Raw genomic sequence first — 22,195 nt, 5'->3', positions numbered from 1 at the left:
CAGGCAGACAGACAGACAGACAAAATCAGAAACATCAATCCCTGTAAGCATTTATCAACATATTCAAACCATCTTTAAATCACCTCGACTTAAAGAATAAAACACCATTCAAAAAAATAAATACATTACAATTCGACAAAATCTAAAAGTTATACTAAGTAAAGAACCAAGCCAAACACGTACCTGAAGTCAACGACACAGCCAGGAGAGCCAAACACAGACACGTCCACATCGTGGAAAACCTAATCACACCAGCCATCTTTCACGGAGTCTTCGGATCTGAAAACGAAAATCAAATCAATGCAGTCACTTCAGTCTTAGAAGAAAAACGCTCAATGTTGTTAGCTGGTGGTATTTTTAGAATTTTTTATTATTTCATTTTCATTTATTAGCTAAAATCTTGAGTCACTAGCTTAGAAGGTTTTGCTTCGTTAGTTGTTTTTTGTTGTTGTTTTTTTCACTCGTCTTGATGAAAATTTCGTTTGCTAACAGTGACGCACCTGTGGTGTTGGAAAATGAGCAAGTGGACGAAAGCGAGTCTGACTGCAGTTTTTAAAACGAATGGGCGTACATTGGCCAATTTCATCAGTGAGTTTGCGCAGGGTGAAAGTTCATTTCCGGCTGTACGCAACACCCACCTTGTGCAAGTCATGTGTGTGTGTGTGTGTGTGTGTGTGTGTGTGTTGTGTTGTGTCCGTGTCCACTCTCTTTCCGTACACTCTCTCCCTCTCAACTCTCTCCCTCGTTCCCACCCCTCCGCCCTCTCTCTCTCTGTCTCTCTGTCTGTCTGTCTCTTTCAGTTTGTCTCTTTCACTCAGTCTTTCTCTCTCGAAGTCTCTATCTCTGTCAGTGCATGTGTGTATATCTTTGTGCGCGGCGTCTTTTTGCCTATGTGTGCGTGCGTGTGTGTGTTTTAGTGTACGTGCGTGTGTGTGTGTATAAGTCTACGCGTGTCTGTGTCCGTGCGTGCGTGCGTGCACGAGTGTGTGTGTGTGTGTGTGTGTGTGTGTGTGTACAAAACTGACGTGAACAGGCCCATTATTTTCAGCGGCCTATAGCTGTGTGTGTGGATCAGCCAGTGTATACAGTATAACAGCGGTTATCAGTGACTCACTGTATAGTGTAACAAGTAAAACAAGCACACACCATAACAGGAAGGCCAACCTTGCGAGAACGGCCAGCCAACTCGGCCATTGTCTCGTGATACTGATACTGATGTCTACACACTCCAACACGCCCCACTATACGGTTTTGTGCGTCAGTCATTCAGTCAATCAGCCTGTCTGTCAGTCAGTCAGTCAGTCAACCTGTCACTTGAACACTGACTAAGCTGGCCCATTACGATACTGGAATGGTATTGCATACATGACAGGCTTATAGTTTGTTCGATTAGATTATAATAGCAGTGGACGATGAACTGAATTTTCTAGAACACCAACTCCCAACCCCATTGTGTACGTGGTACGTCGTGAAGCAGACTAATTAGAACACGTACGTGCTTTCAAGTTGTGTGTTGTTTGATAGCCGCCGTGTACGCACACGTGCGCGTGCGTACACACACACACACACACACACACACACACACACACACACACACACACACACAGAGTCAGTCAGTCAGTCAGCCTGTCACTCGTACATTTATACTCACATACGCACACGCGCGCACGGCAGTACACACACATACACACACATGGACGCATGAAACCACTGTATAGCGAACGCCCTCAAAATTGAAGAGATTGCAATCTGAATCTGATGAAGAATTCCTTGAACATTAACTCAGATAAACAGATCGAGACTGAAGGAGGGTGGGGTGGAGAGGGACCGATATGAGTCAGTTAATTGTTGAACAGCTGGAGAGAATAGCCCAGGACAGAGGACTCTGGCGGACTGTTGTCGGCGGCCTATGCTCCAGGGGGAGTGATGGGCCTAAGTAAGTAAGTAATTGTTGAATATTAGCAATAAGGCTGGTGAAACTGAACCGAGCTGCTTGTGATAAGCAAAGGGCGGTAATTTCCTAGGGAATCTATCAATTTTGTGTTGTTGATTCTTTATCAAATGAATATATAGGGGTTATGAAGTGAAGATAAATCAGTAATGGTCGGGATCGAAATCAAAACTGATCAAATTATGGAACATGCAAAAACTTGGTAGTGGCATTATGATGTTGACTGGTTGATACGTGGCATTGCAGTGGAAGAGAGTTGGCAAAATTTACCTGTGAGTTAGGTGATATCTGCGGGGATTACAGGCTACTAGTAATATTCCCTCCTCCGTTCTTTGGAGGAAAATGTGTTGTCTTTCTTTCTTTCTTTTTTTTCTCTCTTTTTCTTCTTTCTTTTATTGTGTTGTGTTAAGCATGTGGGTTAGATGACGTCGGCAAAGGGTTAGTGTGGGCTTTTTTTGTTTTTTTTGGGGGGGTTTTGTTGTTGTTTTTTCTTCTTCTTTTTTCTCCAATATGTCGTCATATGTGCTTCACGAAGTGTTCAGTGAACTCACGCCCCTTTACACAGCTAGACGTACAACAACCCTTCTTGTTGATGCTCCGAGACGGATCGAGATCGAAAGAGAAGGGAGGTTGATCGAGACCGGGGGAAATCAGTCAAGTTTTCTGCTACTATAATTCTTGATTTATTAATGTTATTGCTAGTACCTATACTCGAGTTTAACTCTCTCCATACGAACGGCGAAAGAGACGACGTTAACAGCGTTTCACCCCAATTACCATCATCAAAATATTGCAAGCGGAAGGCTCTTATAATGAAGAGGTGAATGTTGACAAAGAGATACCACAATTCTGACGACGGAAGCTAAAGGTTGGGTCATTCAGACACCCACTGGACATCCGAGGGGTCTGTGTAGAGGAGAAGAGAGGACTGGCCGTACTGAGTGAGTGAATAGAAATATCGCTGTATATAACCCCACTCCCACCAATGGTATGACCGGCGAAAAGAACCATGTCAGTGCTGTAGGGGGGAAGGGGTCAATCCCGATATCTGGTGGCAGCGACCTCTGTACGCTGACATCACCACCAGTTGAACGACTTTTCGTTTTGATGGTCAGAAAGCCCTGGCCATCGCGTTGGGTTTGTAGGTTAGAAATGTAGGTCAGGCTAAAGCTTTCTCCCTAAATTAATGCCTTTAGGTTTATTCTGACGATGAGTACCACGGCCAGAGATTATATCACAGATTGACATAAGTTTACAGTTGAGCCAACAGCAAAGTGAGAGCTGTATTATCAATGGTTTCTCCCATGCAACAGGAAATCATTTACAGCTTGCTCTTTTGTGAAGGACTATGACTCTCAAAGGCAGGAGTCAAATTGTACTGACTCTTAGTGCTGCAACCTTGGGGGATAGTTGGCCTTTGGGAACCATCCACACGCCGACTGTCCTAAAACTCTCTTGGTCGAGAGAATATAACTCGAGCAAGACACTCTCCACATTGATCAAATTCTAGCCCAAATAGGACAGCAGTTACCTCCTCTGCTGTCCTGATGGTCATTGTCGAAAACTTCTTCTTCTTCTGCGTTCACTCGTATGCACACGAGTGGGCTTTTACGTGTATGACCGTTTTTACCCCGCCATGTAGGCAGCCATACTCCGTTTTCGTGGTTGTGCATGCTGGGTATGTTCTTGTTTCCATAACCCACCGAACACTGACATGGATTACAGGATACACACGAAGGGGGTTCAGGCACTGGCAGGTCTGCACATATGTTGACCTGGGAGATCGTAAAAATCTCCACCCTTTACCTCACCAGGCGCCGTCACCGTGATTCGAACCCGGGACCCTCAGATTGAAAGTCCAACGCTTTAACCACTCGGCTATTGCGCCCGTCATTGTCGAAAACGACTTACTAGATAATACATGACGATGGGTGCCGATGATTCGAATTGACCAGCACCCTTATGGAATGTGGCGTGCAAGATTTTTACAGTTTCTCATTCTGAAGGGCGTTTAGACATGACGCCGTTCCGCGCGTATGACTGAAGACCTGCACAAGGCCGGCGGCCATTTTGGAGGTGTACTGCACGCAGAACACATGCTTGTCCGTTTGCTTGCATGCTCAGCCCTAAAATGGCCCCGTTCTGTCGGTCGGCTGGGCAACAAAGCAACATAATTTTGGTTTGCTTGACTCTGTTGAGGGCCTCTCGTGTCATGGTGCCGTTAGTTTTGTTGTTGAGGAAGTGGACAGTCCGTGCATGGCGACTGTGCAGTCAGAATTAAAGATGATGTGCATGATTATAATAGCGCTGCTGTTTGCATTCCTGGACACACACTGACACAAATACGCGCGCGTGCGCGCACACACACACACATACACGCTCTCATATCACACCCACACACACACACACACACACACACACACACACACACACACACACACACACACACACACACACACACACACACAAACACAGAGAGAGAGAGTGAGAGAGAGAGAGAGAGAGAAGGGGGTAAGTCAGACTCATGGTGATCAAATTCATAATCAATGTTACATCAAAAGCACAAGAACACATTTTACGCCTTTGGATTCTGAATGTTCTTGATTTGTTGTGTAAGCACATTTTCTGCTGCACATTAAAATTTTCACGAGACTAATCGATCTATAGGCCAATGAGTGCACACACACATGCAGCTGGTGACATGAGCTTCTGTGTTTCTTTTTGACAGTTTTATGTAATCGAATTTAGGGCTTTGAACCAGTAAGTCGCCCATGGTACAAATCACAGGTAGAGAGAGAAAGACAGAGAGAGAGAGTGCCTGTGGTTGTGTGTGTGTGTGTATGTGTGTGTGTGTGTGTGTGTGTGTGTGTGTGTGTGTCCGTGTGTCCGTGTGTCTGTTATTTTTGCATAGGAGAGAGAGAGAGTGTGTGTGTGTGTGTGTGCCTGTGGTTGTGAGTGTGTGTGTGTGTGTGTGTGTGTGTGTGTGCGTGCGCGTATGTATATGTGTGTGTGTATGTGTGTGCGTGTGTGTGTGTGTGTCTGTGTGTGTATGTGTGTCCGTGTGTCTTTTATTTTTGCATAGTCTTTTAGTATGTGTATTGATGACTGAGTTTTCAATACAATTAATTAACCTACAGATTTTGTTTATATCTATTCATTCATTTATCTAATCATGCATTTATTTATTCCTTCATTTATCTATAGATTCTCGCTAATGGAATTGTCGATAAGATTATCGACATATCGTTTACATGAAGTTCCCTGCACCTGTTGATAGATGTTTGCTTTATTTTCTCCTTTTTTTTTCCTTTTTTTATTTAACATTGCGTGGTCTGTGTTGACACTGAAGCAGCAGTCTGGCCATTAGTGGCCAAGCTGCAAGACTGGGGTTTTTTTGTTTGTTTTTGTTTGTTTTTTACTGCCCCATCACACATCCCCCACCCCCACCCCACCACCACCCCCCACCCCCAATATATAAATATTTCACATCTACAACGGGTTTCGTTTGTCGCAGTCCAACCTAGCTTCTTCTTCTTCTTCTTCTTCTTCTTCTTCTTCTTCTCCGTTCGTGGGCTGCAACTCCCACGTTCACTCGTATGTACACGAGTGGGCTTTTACGTGTATGTCCGTTTTTACCCCGCTATGTAGGCAGCCATACTCCGCTTTCGGGGGTGGTGCATGCTGGGTATGTTCTTGTTTTCATAACCCACCGAACGCTGACATGGATTACAGGATCTTTAACGTGCGTATTTGATCTTCTGTTTGCGTATACACACGAAGGGGGTTCAGGCACTAGCAGGTCTGCACATATGTTGACCTGGGAAATCGGAAAAATCTCCACCCTTTACCCACCAGGCGCCGTCACCGAGCTTCGAACCCGGGACCCTCAGATTGAAAGTCCCACGCTTTAACTCTCTCAGTACGGCCAGTCCTCTCTTCTCCTCTACACAGACCCCTCGGATGTCCAGTGGGTGTCTGAATGACCCAACCTTTAGCTTCCGTCGTCAGAATTGTGGTATTCTTTGTCAACATTCACCTCTTCAGTATAAGAGCGTTCTGCTTGCAATATTTTGATGGTGGTAATTGGGGTGAAACGCTGTTAACGTCGTCTCTTTCGCCGTTCGTATGGAGAGAGTTAACCACTCGGCTGTTGCTGCCCAGTCCAAGCTAGCGATCGAGCCTTTATCATGGGTCAGTGATGGTCACGGGATGGTATGCCAGTGACCCGGCCTCACACACAAATTGCATGTGATGACCCAAGTGTCCTGAGAAAGCGGGTTAAGCGCGCATTTATTTGCATTATGTGGGTGCGTGCGAGTTAAAAAAAAAAAAAAAGGGAAAAAAAAATCACTTTATATGAGAATTCAAGTGGTGCAAACCTCGCTACGCTAGCTTGTGTGAAAATGCCTTCAGAACATCATAATTATCTTGATAGGCTTGGATTGTAAAACATGTATATGCCTGTTATCATCAAGTATATATGTATAGTGTAATAAACATACACACACACAATGTATATATTTCATGCAATTTAGCGTTTCTTCAGTGAAAATGTTGTACGTATGTCCCATGTCTTGTACTTATCGCAGTTAAATTTCTCCTTGTGTGTGTGTGTGTGTGTGTGTGTGTGTGTGTGTGTGTGTGTGTGTGTGTGTGTGTGCATGAGAGAGAGTGAGACGGTGGACAGAAACAGAGAGAGAGAGGGGGGGGAGGGGTTTGGGGGGGGGGGAGTCTCTCTCCCTTCTAACTAATCATTATGTTCATGTTTTCTTATTTTTGCTGTCAAATACAGCTAATGTTCTTCAGAATCAACTAAGTATGCTGAAGAGAGAGACGGATCGACGAACTTTAACTGTTGATAATCTCGAAGAAAGACACAATCGTTTTTAGAAGAAGTGACCATTTATAGCTACTGGGAAAAGATGGGTTAAAAAAAAAAAAAGATATATATATATATATATATGGCTGACCAGATGACCCAGGTCAACATTATGCAGACAGGCTACTGAAATGCTCATATTACAACGCGATTCTGTCCATATTAACCGGGTTTCAAGTGTGCGTGTGTGTGTGTGTGTGAGGGGGGGGGGGGGGTTGCGTTCGTGTTCAATTTCATCTAACGTCTATCCACAGTAAGTGTACATATTCTACACATAACTGGGTTTCAAGTGTGTGTGTGTGTGCGTGCGTGCGTGCGTGTGTGTGTGTGTGTGTGTGTGTGTGTGTTTGTTTGGGGTGTGGCCGGGTGGGGGGAGGGGATTAAGGAAGGGAAAGGTAAGGTGGGTAAGGGACTGAGTTGGTTGGGGTGGGAAGGTGGGAGAGAGGTGGAGGGTGCATGGAGGGGGGGGGGTGAGGGTTGGGGGGGTTGCGTCACACTATAATGACTCAATTAATTGCGGTCATCGCGACCTCAAAGCGTCAGTCCTAAGCTCGGCTGATGACAAACAGATTGATGTGCACTTGTCGTACTCGTGTACGTTCGATCAGTCAACGCGTTTTAGCAACCCCTCCCCCCGCCCCTCTCCATCCCCCTCCCCTGCCCCTCCCCCCAACCCCCTCTCCCTGGACTATATACTGCACTGCTGACAAGTTTGCTCGTCCGGCAAACAAGGAAAGGCTGCCAGTCACGTCACTGAGATAAGATTAATTAAGAGTACAGGTTAGGGTGTCAACCACCGATTCTTTGACTTGACGTTCTTCCTCTTCATTGGGATTATGATACTTTCCACTGCATGATCAGCAGAATCAATCACATGATATATTATTGAAAAGCGGCATACGCACACACACACACACACACACACACACACACACACACCGTGACACACACACACACACACACACACACACACACACACACACACACACACACACACACAAGTAGGAACTGCGCGGTTTAAAAACTGATTTCACAGTTTCACGAAGAGAAATCTGTTCTGACATAGACTAATACAATACAATACAATACAATACAATACAATACAATATAATGGCATTGATTTACTAAGGTTCATAAGTCAAAGGGTTAAGTGATCGTAGTTCACACTAAGTTTGTACAGTGCAGGTGTGTGTGTGTGTGTGTGTGTGCACGTCAATACAATGAAATAATCAGTCTACATACGTCTGAGGGTAAACGTAATCATCAGTCGTGTCGTCAGCGACACTGATTAGACAGTGATAAACCAGCATACCACACCTTGTCACGTTTGGGTACTGTCTCGCTCAGTACATGGCGAAAGCTAGGGTGTGGGTCATATGAATAGAATATGTGAATAGAATGTCTTTATTACCAAGTGTATCGGGGTCACAAGGAATATTGGAGGTGAGGGGGGATAGTACATAACAAGACACGAACATAAATCGAAAATCATACGCAAACATAGATACGGTAAAAATTAGGATACATACAAGAGCATATCAATATAAAAACTTGTGCATTCACATGCACGCACTGCACACACACACACACACACACACACACACACACACACACACGCACACACACTCACACACATGCACGCACGCACACGCACACACACACACACACACACACACACAAAAACTCTCTCTCTCTCTCTCTCTCACACACACACACACACACACGTTTGAACAGAAGCTGCATATTACATGTGGATGGGGTTGATGACTAGATCTTCAGATATGATCAGATATGCGTGTGTATGTGTGTTTGTGCCTCTGTGTGTGTCTATGCCTGACCTGCTCATGAACCCAATGTAGAATATACTAGTCAAGCCTTGAAATTCACATTTTATACGCCTTGTCTTTTTTAATATCTTTACATCATCAGTGTTACTCAAATTAGTTACTAGTAATCTCATTGACTGCAGGTGTCTTATACTCACATGCACGCATGCAGATGCTGCCGCACTCGCATGCACGCGCGCACACACACACACACACACACACAAACACACATGCATATACACACACGTGGCATATGCAAACAGACAGAGAATAATAAAAACTCATAGCAGTCATTCATCAGCCAATAACTGAAAAGCGTAACTTTTGTTGTTGTTGTTTTTTTTTTTTTAAGGATGGTGGTGGTGGTGGTGGTTACTGAAATCATCAATCGGTAATAATCATATCAAGCTGTGACCCACTCTCATAACATATAAAAATAATAATATATATAATGATAATAATAATAATAATGATGATGATGGTGATGATAATAATAACAATAATAATTATGATAACAATAATAATAAAGACAAGTCGAAAACTCTGCTCAACAGATACTGCAGTGAACTTCATCCCACCCCGTCTTCTTTAAAATCTCTTGAATACTACTGATCACAAAAACAGCCCTTGTTAAATTTCCTGTTCGTTGTATTGTCTTTGTTTTCACAATCACTAAACTCTTTTGTTCTCACAGTCATTGTACTGTGAAGTTCATATAACAAAAGCAACATTAAAAGAAATTAAACACAAAAGCATGCTTGCAAATATGCATAGAGAGAGAGCGAGAGAGAGAGATATGGATACGGATGTTTTATTCAATAAAGGCCATGGCCCCTCATGAAGGGGTGGTGTAAACAAACATTACAGAGGTAATATATTCAGATATGTAACATAACACAGTTGTAACCTGAAAATGAGAAAAAGTCATTATCTGCATTTAGTCTTATTCACACATAACAAAAAAGCGGAAAACTAGCACACACTCAACTGCATATTTATTTCTAATCTTTAAGGCTTTATACAAGTAAATTGCTAGCTGTTTATTAACGTGTTCCTTAGTGGATGACATAAGCAAAATTTAATACAGTCTGAACAAGGAGGGTTGCCTATGAAATTTTGAAGGTATCAGCCGATTTCTGAGATCACTTAACACAGGACAACAAAGTACAAAGTGGAGTTCACTCTCCGTCACACTTTTACATAAAGGGCAAATAAGGTCACTATCTTTATGTTGCCTGTAACGGTAATAAGAGAGAGGGAGAGAGAGAGAGAGAGAGAGAGAGAGAGAGAAAGAGAGAGAGAGATTGTAATGCAAAATTCGTGTTTCTGTTCAATATTTTTGCACAGGACAAGGTTTCTCTCTCTTTTTTTCTTCTGTACTTTCTCCTGGTTTGTCAGAATGTGTAAACACGTAGGATTTATGAAGTTAGGGTAGATCTGTACTCAAACTTACACTTTTTTTTAAGTAAGTCACTAACCTTTCAGTTCTTTTTGTTGTTGTTGTTATTGATCTTTGGGGGGCCAGGGGGGTTTTGTTTGTTTGAAAGACATTAAAAACCACACACACACACACACACACACACACAAAGACATTTTCATCAAGTTTTTATTAACATGCTCTTGTCCTTGTTGCGTACAATCCAGCCGACCACACAGGGCCAAATCAGGACTGTCAAACCATACAAATGCTCAACCACGTCAACACAAAATCCAGTTTTTATCAACACATGTTGACACAAAGAAGTAAAAAACATGATAACTGCTGTCTTTATCTTATGCTGCTTATAACCCAGCCAAACCACACAGGGTCTCATAAGGGCTAAAAAAAATACAACAAATAAACAAAAAAACAACCCTGTAAATATCCACCCTGTAGAACATGAAAAAAAAAAAAAAAAAAAAAAAAAAAAAAGCAAACAAAAATCACATTTAAAAAAAATCCCAAAAAGTAGAATCACCCGGAAAAGAAAATTAGGCACAAGAACAATCACATTCACACACATAAACCTAGAATATGCCTCTGATGCTGACCATTTTCCGACAGAGACCTGCATATAAAACCAAAAAGTGCCAACGGGTGCCTCACACACACCATATAGACACAAAATTTAAAATGGTGGAAAAACTGGCTCAAAGGTCCCTCTGGATAAAGGACTTGTGACTCAATGTTTTGTGTGCTATGCACTTGACTCACTCAGTACGGCTAGTCCTCTCTTCTCCTCTACACAGACCCCTCGGATGTCCAGTGGGTGTCTGAATGACCCAACCTTCAGCTTCCGTCGTCAGTATTGTGGTATTCTTTGTCAACATTCACCTCTTCAGTATAAGAGCCTTCCGCTTGCAATATTTTGATGATGGTAATTGGGGTGAAACGCTGTTAACGTCGTCTCTTTCGCCGTTCGAATGGAGAGAGTTAATTTTTTTTATCAAAAGTTTGAGAACTGATCTTCTAGAGGAGGTGAGGATCTGTGTGGAGAAACTGTATGGCTGAAAGGGTTGACCAAAGTGGGGAAACAGTTCCACGAGGTATGGCTGCCTAAAGGTGTCAAAAGTGAAAGCTGCCTACACTCTGATGTTACAAGTCTTTCTGGTTGGGAACAGTCAAGTTAGTTCATGATGCTGGATTGAAACTGGATAAAGCCTTTCTGTGTGTGAAGCCACCACTGCTAAATAATATACAAGAATATTTTACTAAGCAATCGTGGTTGCTCTCTGCTTGTTAACAGAACTGAGAATTAAACATAACATGTTTTTTTTTCAAATTGTTGAGCATATCTTTTAACTGTCACATCTTTGTTTACAGGATTAATCATTCACTGAATACTACAATAGTTATTACAGTAATATATCAATTGATCAATCAAAAAATTCAATAGTATTATAGATATTAAAGTTATTTATTGGTTGACCATATGTTTGACACATTTTTGATACAAGCATACATACTCACACAAAATTTTCCAGGCGCACCTAGAACCAACTTTAATACAGAAAAAAAAAAATTAAGATGAGATCATTAAGTTATACTTCATTAATTCATTCTGAACATCTGCTAAGAAATTTCAGAGCATGGAACTCAATGCTTTACTTCAAAAGAAAAGGAAAACACACTGATAAAAAAAAAAAAACAACAACAAAAACAACCATGAAGAATGCATTTGTTATGAACAGTATATATCAAAAATGTGAAATTAATCTGCAAAACAAGTTTTTCTTTGGGTCACTCAGAAAGACAATGACTGTAATCATTATCATCTTCCTGGAAAGAATAATAGGTAAACGCCAAAACAAGGGGCACAAAATGATCAGTCCATGTGAAGAATACTACTTTCATATGTACAACAGAAACTGTACCATTCATATTCTCCAGACTCGCAATACATATGAGTTTAAGGCAGTGATACAGTAAAATGTCAGTTATCATTAAAACTAGGCGCACACTCACAAACAAAATCAGTGACTTAAATGCTTCAAGGACTAGCACAGGGACAACAATAATAATGATAATAATAATCATATTTTATTTTTATATAGCTCTATAATACAAGCATAAGCAAGCTCTAAGTGCTTTACAATCCAGTACCTAAAGTGAAACAAGAAAGCATATAAAAAATAGCAGAAACATAAAACAGAATCATTTATATTATAAAAACACAATGCAAAAAACTCACAAAGTGACATTCTCTCAATACTACAACTGTTACACTCCAACACTCTCTCTCACACACACAGACACACACACACACACAGAGGAATCACCAAAACTAACCTACAAAACACAGTTCATGACAAATTATCCTAACCATTTAGCTCCTTTGGGTATATCAGACTAGGCCATGCTGAGGATGCCAGCCTTTCTGCTTAATTTTTCACCCCAAGATTACAGGACCTACATATCTTTCTGACCTTCTCAGTGTTTACACTCCTGCAAGAAATCTCCGCTCTTCCTCTGACTGTTACCTTTTGAAACTTCCTCGTATCAATACAAGAAGCTATGGTGAACGTTCTTTCTTCTTTGCTGCTCCACACATCTGGAACAACCTTCCTCATCACATCTGTGCATCTGATTCTATTTCTGCTTTTCGCTCATCACTAAAAACTCATCTTTTTAAAACCTAAGTACTCTCAGCTTCCTTGTTCTCCAACACCACCCATGTCAGCTCACTTTGGATGTATGTAGAGTGGGAAACGGAAAGTGAGTGGGGGGTGAGGGGGGAGGGGTTTTTGAGAAAGAGTGGTCATGAATCTTTTAAGTAACTTGTAATATTTTTCTTTCGTGTAAAGTGCCCTGAGCTCTTAGAGAGAAAGGGTGCTATATAGATGTACATTATTATTATTATTATATAAAATCGTTACAAGGGAAAAACCAATACTTAACAAGAATGGTGTGGTGCCCTTGGAAAAGGCCCTTTCATTCCATTTTTCATCAATCCACCCAGGCGTGAACACAGGTAAATGACTTCAGCTGGGGAAGGTGAGGGAAAAAAAAAAAAAAAACCGCCAGAAGGAGAGGATTCAGCCCCACTTCCCTGTGCTGAGCCCCTAAGACACAGTGGATGTGAATTCACTGCATTGATGGCCACTACAGGCTACTGGAACTAGTTGCACTGCTCGGACAGAGCAGCCTAGTATGGTCGTAACCTGCTACTAACTACTACTACTAATTATAATAATAATAATAATGGTATTCATATAGCGCTGAATCTTGTGCAGAGACAAATCAAAGCCGCTTTCGCACCAGTCATTCACACGCATGCATAACTCTAAAACTGGAGAAACTGAAGACAAGGAAGAGGCAGGGAAGGGAGGCTATTTTGGGAAGAGGTGGGTTTTAAGGCCAGACTTGAAAGAGCTGAGTGTGGAGACTTGACGAAGCGAAAGAGGAAGGTCATTCCAACTGCAAGGTCCAGAGACAGAGAAAGAGTATGGAAATGACCAATGGTGTAGTTCAGTCAAAGTAGGCATTTTGTCATGTGTAACTGTCAAAAAGTTAGAACCAAGCAATGCAATTGGCTCCAGGGCCTTAAACCCTTTTTTGTTTTTGTTTTTTTTGTAATCAGTATAAAGCGTTAAAAAGAATTCCTTTCATCAAAATGATGGACCCCTACACTCCACACTAATATAATCAATAAATGAGTTACCCTGTCTTCTACAAACCAACCTGTTATTCAAAAGAACAAACAAATTCTTTAAATAGAAATAAAAAAAATAAACAAAGAAAAAAGTCAGCTATACTGATCTTCTACTGTTTAGAATGCACACTTATTTTTTTGTGTGTTTTTTGTTTTTTTGCTTTCTGTTGCTGTATATTCTGAAGTTTTTTTTATAAGGCATTCTGTCAAGTATTCTGTCAAGTATTTATAAAAACAAAACAAAAAAAACCCCAACATATAAACTGTGATATATATATATATATATACACACTAAAAAAATATATATACTATCAAAAACAAAGAAGCAAACAAAAAAGCAGAAACTCAGAACTGTCAATCAACCCACATCCAAACATCACACTGTCCCATTCAGATATCATCACAATATTACCATACCGCAAGGCACACAATGCTGCATAAACAATCAATAATACACAAAGAATATGCATACATAAACAGTTGTTGTTGCCGTTTTGTTTTTTTTAAAGAAATATCTTCCAGTATTCAAATGATACATCACCAAACCAATGTAACCATCACCCAAAATCATTCACACAGTTCACCACTCACAACCTTACTCAAAACAAACCAAACCCATCAAACAATACCACAGCAATAAAAAAACAAACAAACAATATACAATCTATCGTAAGCAAACAAAAATATCCACACATTTAATCACACCAAAATCACAAACTTTCTAATGCACCAAGGAAAACGTTTAACAAACCTCCAACCTTAAACCAAATCACATTTGAAGTCACAGGCATTGTGAAACAAATTCAAACAAACAGCACTGGTGGGCCCAACAGCTGAGTGGTTAAAGAGTTGGACTTTCAATCTGAGGGTCCCGGGTTCAAATCTTGGTAAAGCCGCCTGGTGGGTAAAGGGACTTTGGGTGGAGATTTTTCTGATCTCCAAGGTCAACATACCTGCAGACCTGCTAGTGCCTGAACCCCTTTCATGTGTATATGCAAGGAGAAGATCAAATACACATGTTATCCTGTAATCCACATCAGCGTTCGGTGGGTTATGGAAACTAGAACATACCCAGTATGCACATTCCCGAAAGCGGAGTATGGCTGCCTACATGGTGGGGTAAAAATGGTCATACACGAACATACGAGTGAACGTGGGAATTGCAGCCCAGGAACAAAGAAGACGATGACGAAGAAAAAACAGCACTGTGACGACAAAGGAGCTGACAGACCTCACCGCATCACACTGCAACTGTGCATCTTGTCAAGATCAAAATAAGGAACTTCAGGATCGTATAATCTGAATAAAATCAACGAAAGACTCAAAGAAATCTTAAATCCTTTTGCCCCTTTTGGGGTGTGGAGGATACAATAACAATACATACACACTGGATCACAAAGTCAGTCTTTACAATGTGAAAGGAAAGGAGCGCATAGACACACACATATACACACACACATACACACACACATACACACACACACACGCACACACAAAACAAGTGTGAAAAAATTGATAATAATAATTTCCAAACAAAAAACAAATCATACATCAGCACACTGACATGTATAGACACAAGGACCAGTTAGGCACCCTTCCCAAGTATTACGAAATTACTTAAATCAAGTAGTGCTTTTTTCTTACCAGCACAAAATACACTGCACAAACCAACCATACCACAGCCACGGCTAGCTACCAGCCACATTTCATTGCCACCACCAGTCATATGAATCAAGAGACAAAGAAAAAAAAATTATTCAATCACAAATTCAACAACATTACAGTATAGGAATAATAATTATGATAACAATGTAGGAATAATGATTTTAATAACACTGTAAACTTCACCCAAATTTCATACTGTACAAACTTCAGGAGAAAAAGAAAAGACAATAATCACATCCTTACAATCTTAATACTATAATAAAAAATAATAATAAAATAACCAAAAAAACAAAAACAAACAAAAAAACACCCCCAACAACAACCAACTTTTACATTGCAATATATTACAAGCAGAGAGAAAGCTCTAAGTGCTTGACCAATTCAATACTAGAAAATGAACCAAGGAAGATCAAGGAAGCACATAAGATGAAGTAGAACAATATAAAAAAAAGTTATAAAAACTTGTGAAAGCACAATTATCATAATTCACAAAAACCCACAAAGTGATATATACTCTCAATGCACAACTAATACACACCAGCACACATAATTACACATGAATGTTGTGTCACAAAATAGTGGGTTTTTTTGTTTTTTTTAAATCTCACATTGTGCAATCACAAACTTCAGTCACACACCAGTGGTGAACTTCCAGCTGAAACTGATGTACACACCTCACAGTGGTAAGCTGTCAACTACCTGACATTGTCATTTAAAAAAATCAAAACAAAACAAAACAAAACAAAAAAAAAGAGCAAAACATCCCCAAACTGCCTGACGCTTTTCTGGGATGTAGTCCAACACCTCAATAACACCACCAATACACATCTGTGTACCTGCATGTGACTGAGGCCTGACTGAATTGACACAGGAAATGGATGGTAAGCACACACAAAGGCAGATGTCAGTCAATTCTACCATGTAGGCAGCCTGTTATGCAAATAACTCCTGTGTTTGCAAACTGCTTAGAATTTGGTGTCTGACCACCCCGAAAGCGGAGTATGGCTGCCTACATGGCGGGGTGAAAACGGTCATACACGTAAAAGCCCACTCGTGTAATATACGAGTGAACGTGGGAGCTGCAGCCCACGAACAAAGAAGAAGAAGAAGAAGGTCTCTGACCAAACGTAGGTGCTATAAAAGTATCAATAATATTGTAACACCAAAAGTAAACAATATGAGTATCGCACAAAACTTTGAACACAACAGATTTTAAACATCCTCATCATATACATCATGACTAAAGACCTTAACCACACTAAAGTCATTACATGCACCGTAATGAATCTCTCTCTCTCTCTCTCTTTCTCTCTCTCTCTCTATATATATAAGCACCAAATAAACTCTCAACAATACATAAAGGGAACAACTGTGTGATATAACACAATGAAGCTGCACCACAACTATAGACGTTTTACCAGCAGCGCTATGGACTGCGTTGGGATTCACACATTCACACAGTAACCAATAAAGAACAGAAACTACACCAGTGTCAAAAACTTCAACCACAGTATCAGTATCAGTAGCTCAAGGAGGCGTCACTGTGTTCGGTCAAATCCATATCCGCTACACCACGTCTGCCAAGCAGATGCCTGACCAGCAGCGTAACCCAATGCGCTTAGTCAGGCCTTGAGAAAAACAAAACAAAAAAAAACAAAAAACAACCACAGTACTATGAGACTCTAGGCAACATCTCCAAACAAACCGTATCACAAATGATTTAATCACACCAAGAACATCAATCAACTGCATGTTGTTCCATTAATCAGGAATTCCCATTACACTCTAATACGCAGTCAAACACTACTGCAATTCTATGTCTTAATTCGTAAGACCATCACATCATCATGTCATAATCAGACATTTGCATCAATCACCATGTCTGAATCAGACATTTACATCAATCACCATGTCTGAATCAGACATTTGCATCAATTATCATGTCTTGATTAGACATTCACATCACATAAATATGTCCAAACTAAACATTCAGATCACATTATTATGTCTTAATCAATCAGACATTCATGTTATATTGTTAGGTCTTAATCATCACCGTGTGTCTTAAGCATTTTTACAGTAGCTCAAATGCATGACATGTTAACACATTCCAACCACGTCAACACTGTAGGTTGTGTTAAACACTGTGACCAAAAACCTTCAATAATACAGCAGTCAATCATGTTTGTCTGTTCTATCAAACACATTTCAATATGGTACATCTTTTCTAACAGAAATGTCACAGTATCCATTCTATCAAACACATCCCAATAAAGTAACTCTGTTCTCACAAAAAAACATCCCCACATTACATATCTGTTCCATCAGACATCATAATACAGTACACCTATTCTACTTGAAAAAAAAGTATACATCCCATATTATACATCCACTATATCAAAAACATCTCAAATAAAGTACAATCTGTTGTGTAGGAGAAAAAAAAAAAGCCCCACATTAAACCACTGTAAACAGCTGCCATATCATAACATTTGTTATCAAAAATAGTATTACTCTTAGAATGTGCTAAATTATTTATCACCATGAACATAAGATGGTTTCTTTCTCTGGCAATGCACTGTTGATAAGTTGCAAATGACTGATTATTTCTAACCTGAAGCTCTTGAAGTTTCTGTGCAGCGCTCTGATCGGGTTGTTTGTGACCAACAAACTTCTGACATCACCACAAATTTGTCTGGGTATGCAAGCTTTGTGACGATGCACTATTCTCTTCACTAATCAGACAACAACAACAAAATCTATCTTCAATCTGCCTCAGTCTTGAAGTCAAGCTGTCTTGCGAAGTGGTCAGAGGAGACGACAGAAGACCTGGAGCAAAGCAGAATCGGTAGGGAAAAAAATCCTGGTCTACTAATATACGTTGATCTACAAGCGGATCACAATACTATGTCCACCTTGTGTGCTGGGCAACCAACTTTTGATTCTAGTCAGTGAAAGGGTGACTGCATTGACGGGCGCAATAGCTGAGTGGTTAAAGCGTTGGACTTTCAATCCGAGGGTCCCGGGTTCGAATCACGGTGATGGTGCCTGGTGGGTGAAGGGTGGAGATTTTTACGATCTCCCAGGTCAACATATGTGCAGACCTGCTAGTGCCTGAAACCCCTTCGTGTGTATATGCAAGCAGAAGATCAAATGTGCACGTTAAAGATCCCGTAATCCATGTCAGCGTTTGGTGGGTTATGGAAACAAGAACATACCCAGCATGCACACCCCCGAAAACGGAGTATGGCTGCCTACATGGCGGGGTAAAAACGGTCATACACGTAAAAAGCCCACTCGTGTGTATACGAGTGAACGTGGGAGTTGCAGCCCACGAACGCAGAAGAAGAAGAAGAAGGTAGGGAAAAAAATCCTGGTCTACTAATACACGTTGATCTACAAGCAGATCACAATACTATGTCCGCCTCGTGTGCTGGGCAACCAACTTTTGATTCTAGTCAGTGAAAGGGTGACTGCATTGTCAGCTGAACTGCCCTCCTTCCCCTTTTCACTTAAAACACCTCAACCTCAACCCTGACCCCGGGTTTTTCTTTTACTCAAATACACACTACTCTTTAAAAAAAAAAAACCCAGAAAAAAAACCCATAGTGATGCTGTTCAGTTTAATAAAAAAAAAAATTAAAAAAAACAAAAAAAACTCACGTGTATAAAATATGAACAACAAAAAAGCAGACACTGAGAAAAAATAGAAAATAAAAAGAAGAAAATTAGTAAAAATGGAATGCCCCAAAAAATGCATGTGTATTTCAATATGCAATTTACACACTATACAGCACAGAAACATGTTTTTTCTTGGCAACAACAAAGCAAAAAATGTTGTTATTTCCTGCAGACAACAAAATAGGGTGAAAAAATCACCTCACATCAAGTCTACTCTGTTCTTCAAACATAACATTAAACGATAGCCAAGCTTTACAAATATTCATTAAGTTATAATTATACATATCTATGTATATCTCTCTCTATATATACTGTTAAATCTATTTGTGGTTCTTGTTTGTGCAAAGTGGGGATCATTACAAGACGCTTGAGCTTTGCAAATTTTCTTTGGATTTATTATATTGTTAAACCCATTTTGTGGTTAATGTGTGTGTGTGTGTGTGTGTGTGTGTGTGTGTGTTTATGTATGTGTGTGTGTGTACATATATCATGAAAACATTATTTATCTTGTAAATAAAGTTATGTTCAAAATTATAATTTTAAAGAAAAATTGTTAAGTTTGAACGTTCTGCTTTCTTTGGTTAAAACTGTTTTGATATTACCCACATGCCCACATATACAGTTTCAGTTTCAGTTTCAGTAGCTCAAGGAGGCGTCGGACAAATCCATATATGCTACACCACATCTGCCAAGCAGATGCCTGACCAGCGGTGTAGCTCAACGCGCTTAGTCAGGCCTTGAGAGAGAAAAAAAAGAAAAAAAAAGGTGAATAAATAATAGATAAGCGTACATAAATAAGTAAATAAATACATAAATAGATAAATAAATAAATAATAATTATAATATGAAAAAAGGTAGTAATAATAATAACAATAACAAATAATAATAAATAAATAAATATACATCATGAGCAAGACACCTCTGCAACATTTGTTTTCAGTTCAAAAAGAACCTGGAAGAAAAACAACGCCATCAATATCTTCAGCTTTTAGTGAGTGGAGTATGTTGTTTTTTTGTTGTTGTTTTTTTTCAAATCAGTAGCCAACAACATCCAGCACATAACAGGAACCTTCAGACCTTAAAACCACCTCAAAAACCACTGATGAACATGTGACAGACACTTGCAGTTTTACATCAAAACCACCTTACAAACAGATGTGACTAACACTTGTAGTTCTATGCTGAAACCAAACCACAAATATATGTGACCAACATTTGTAGTTTTACATCAAAACCACCTCACATATATATGTGACCAACACATAGTTTCACATCAGAACCACCTCAAAAATAGATGTGACCAACACTTATAGTAAACTTTACATCATGACCATATCACAAAAAGATGTGATTGACACTTGTAGTTTTATATCTAAACTAACTCACAAAAATGTGACCGGCATTTACAATTTGACATCAAAACCACCTCACAAATAGACGTGCACTTACAGTTTTACATCAAAACCACCTCACAGAAAGCCTCTAATTTTTATATGTGTGACTGACATTTGTAGTCTCTGTTATTGTCCTTCAATGATCTATGAAAACCCTTTCCCAGTAAGACTGTTACTCTCCTCTATTGCACAACAGCTGCAACATGTGTACCAACCTCTTACACAATGGCAATAATGGAAGCAAGTGAGAACACACACACACACACACTCTCTCTCTCTCTCTCTCTCACACACACACACACACACACACATACTAACACACACACACATGCACACAGATTCTTTTTTTAACTACAGTACAAAGTGCAAGCTTAGGAAGTCTGAAACACAAACTCAAAGACAAAAATTCTGAACACACACATAGCATGCTCTGTCTCTGTCTCTATTTCAAATTTAAGTGAAAAAAACACACACTTACCACAAACTCACTCAAAAATATACTGCATTAAAAAACGAGTCCAAACTGAGAAGCACACACAATTAATACACAAATGTATGCAAGCTCTTTCTCTCTACCTCTCAGTTTCAAATTAAGTTGCAGGATACACAGGCAAACGACAAATGCAATGCCTGTAATTAACGAAACTAAACTACATAAACAGTACATGTATATTACCCATGTTTGCACAAAACAGGACATGAAACTTTTGATGCGCAAACAAGCAGTGGTGAAGAGATCAAATCAGGCAAGTGGAGAGAATTACAGATTTAATTTTGCTAACAAAGTATATAAGATGTCAAAGTGGATTGCAAACATATAATTAGAATTTGTGACTGTCATGCATCATACATTTATATTTCCACTTCATGCAGAAACATGTCAAGTTATCATAATCGATATCATGCCACAACAACTGTCCAAACATTGCACAAAGTGGAGTGATGGCCTAGAGGTAACGCGTCCGCCTAGGAAGTGAGAGAATCTGAGCGCGCTGGTTCGAATCACGGTTCAGCCGCTGATATTTTCTCCCCCTCCACTAGACCTTGAGTGGTGGTCTGGACGCTAGTCATTCGGATGAGATGATAAACCGAGGTCCCATGTGCAGCATGCACTTAGCGCACGTAAAAGAACCCACGGCAACAAAAGGGTTGTTCCTGGCAAAATTCTGTAGAAAAATCCACATCGATAGGAAAAACAAATAAAAAACTGCATGCAGGAAAAAAAAAAAAAAAAATGGGTGGCGCTGTATTGTAGCGATGCGCTCTCCCTGGGGAGAGCAGCCCGAATTACACACAGAGAAATCTGTTGTGATAAAAAGAAATACAAATACAAATACATAAGCATAATCCGATGCATACAACTACTCAAAGGAGGCAACCACTGCACACTACTTTAGAAACGGGCTCCAACACTGTATCATCTCTTTTACACCTTTTTTTTTGTTGTTAGTTTTTATTTGCAGCAGCATCCATGCCTGTTCAGTAAAATTACCCTCCCACTACTTACCCTAGATTCTTATATACACATCCAAACCCAGGGTTGTTTAGCTACACCTTTTTTTTGGTTAGCTTTTATTTGCAGCAGCATCCATGCCTGTTCAGTAAAACTACCCTCACACTACTTACCCTAGATTCTTATATACACATCCAAACCCAGGGTTGTTTAG

The 22,195-nt window shown here is 40.1% G+C and overlaps 1 protein-coding gene and 1 non-coding gene across 2 annotated transcripts in view; one reads left to right on the top strand and one right to left on the bottom strand.

Moving 5' to 3' along the window:
- The window catches only part of LOC143282717 (uncharacterized), a 6,118-nt gene extending 5,565 nt beyond the window's left edge, over window positions 1-553 (bottom strand). The window contains exons 1-2 of the mRNA XM_076588432.1: window positions 501-553; window positions 184-279 (exon numbers count right to left, since the gene is read on the bottom strand). Coding sequence (XP_076444547.1) covers window positions 184-259 — 76 coding nt within the window. The 5' untranslated portion in view covers window positions 260-279; window positions 501-553. The remainder of the gene's footprint in view (window positions 1-183; window positions 280-500) is intronic.
- A 17,874-nt stretch (window positions 554-18,427) lies between these two features.
- Window positions 18,428-18,503, top strand: Trnae-uuc (transfer RNA glutamic acid (anticodon UUC)). Its single transcript has one exon. It is a non-coding gene; the product is annotated as a tRNA-Glu (tRNA).
- Window positions 18,504-22,195: the final 3,692 nt, after the last annotated feature.

Source organism: Babylonia areolata, chromosome 6, assembly GCF_041734735.1.
Source record: "Babylonia areolata isolate BAREFJ2019XMU chromosome 6, ASM4173473v1, whole genome shotgun sequence".
In the NCBI taxonomy this organism is placed as follows: domain Eukaryota; kingdom Metazoa; phylum Mollusca; class Gastropoda; order Neogastropoda; family Buccinidae; genus Babylonia; species Babylonia areolata.
This window is presented reverse-complemented; position numbering and strand designations above follow the sequence as displayed.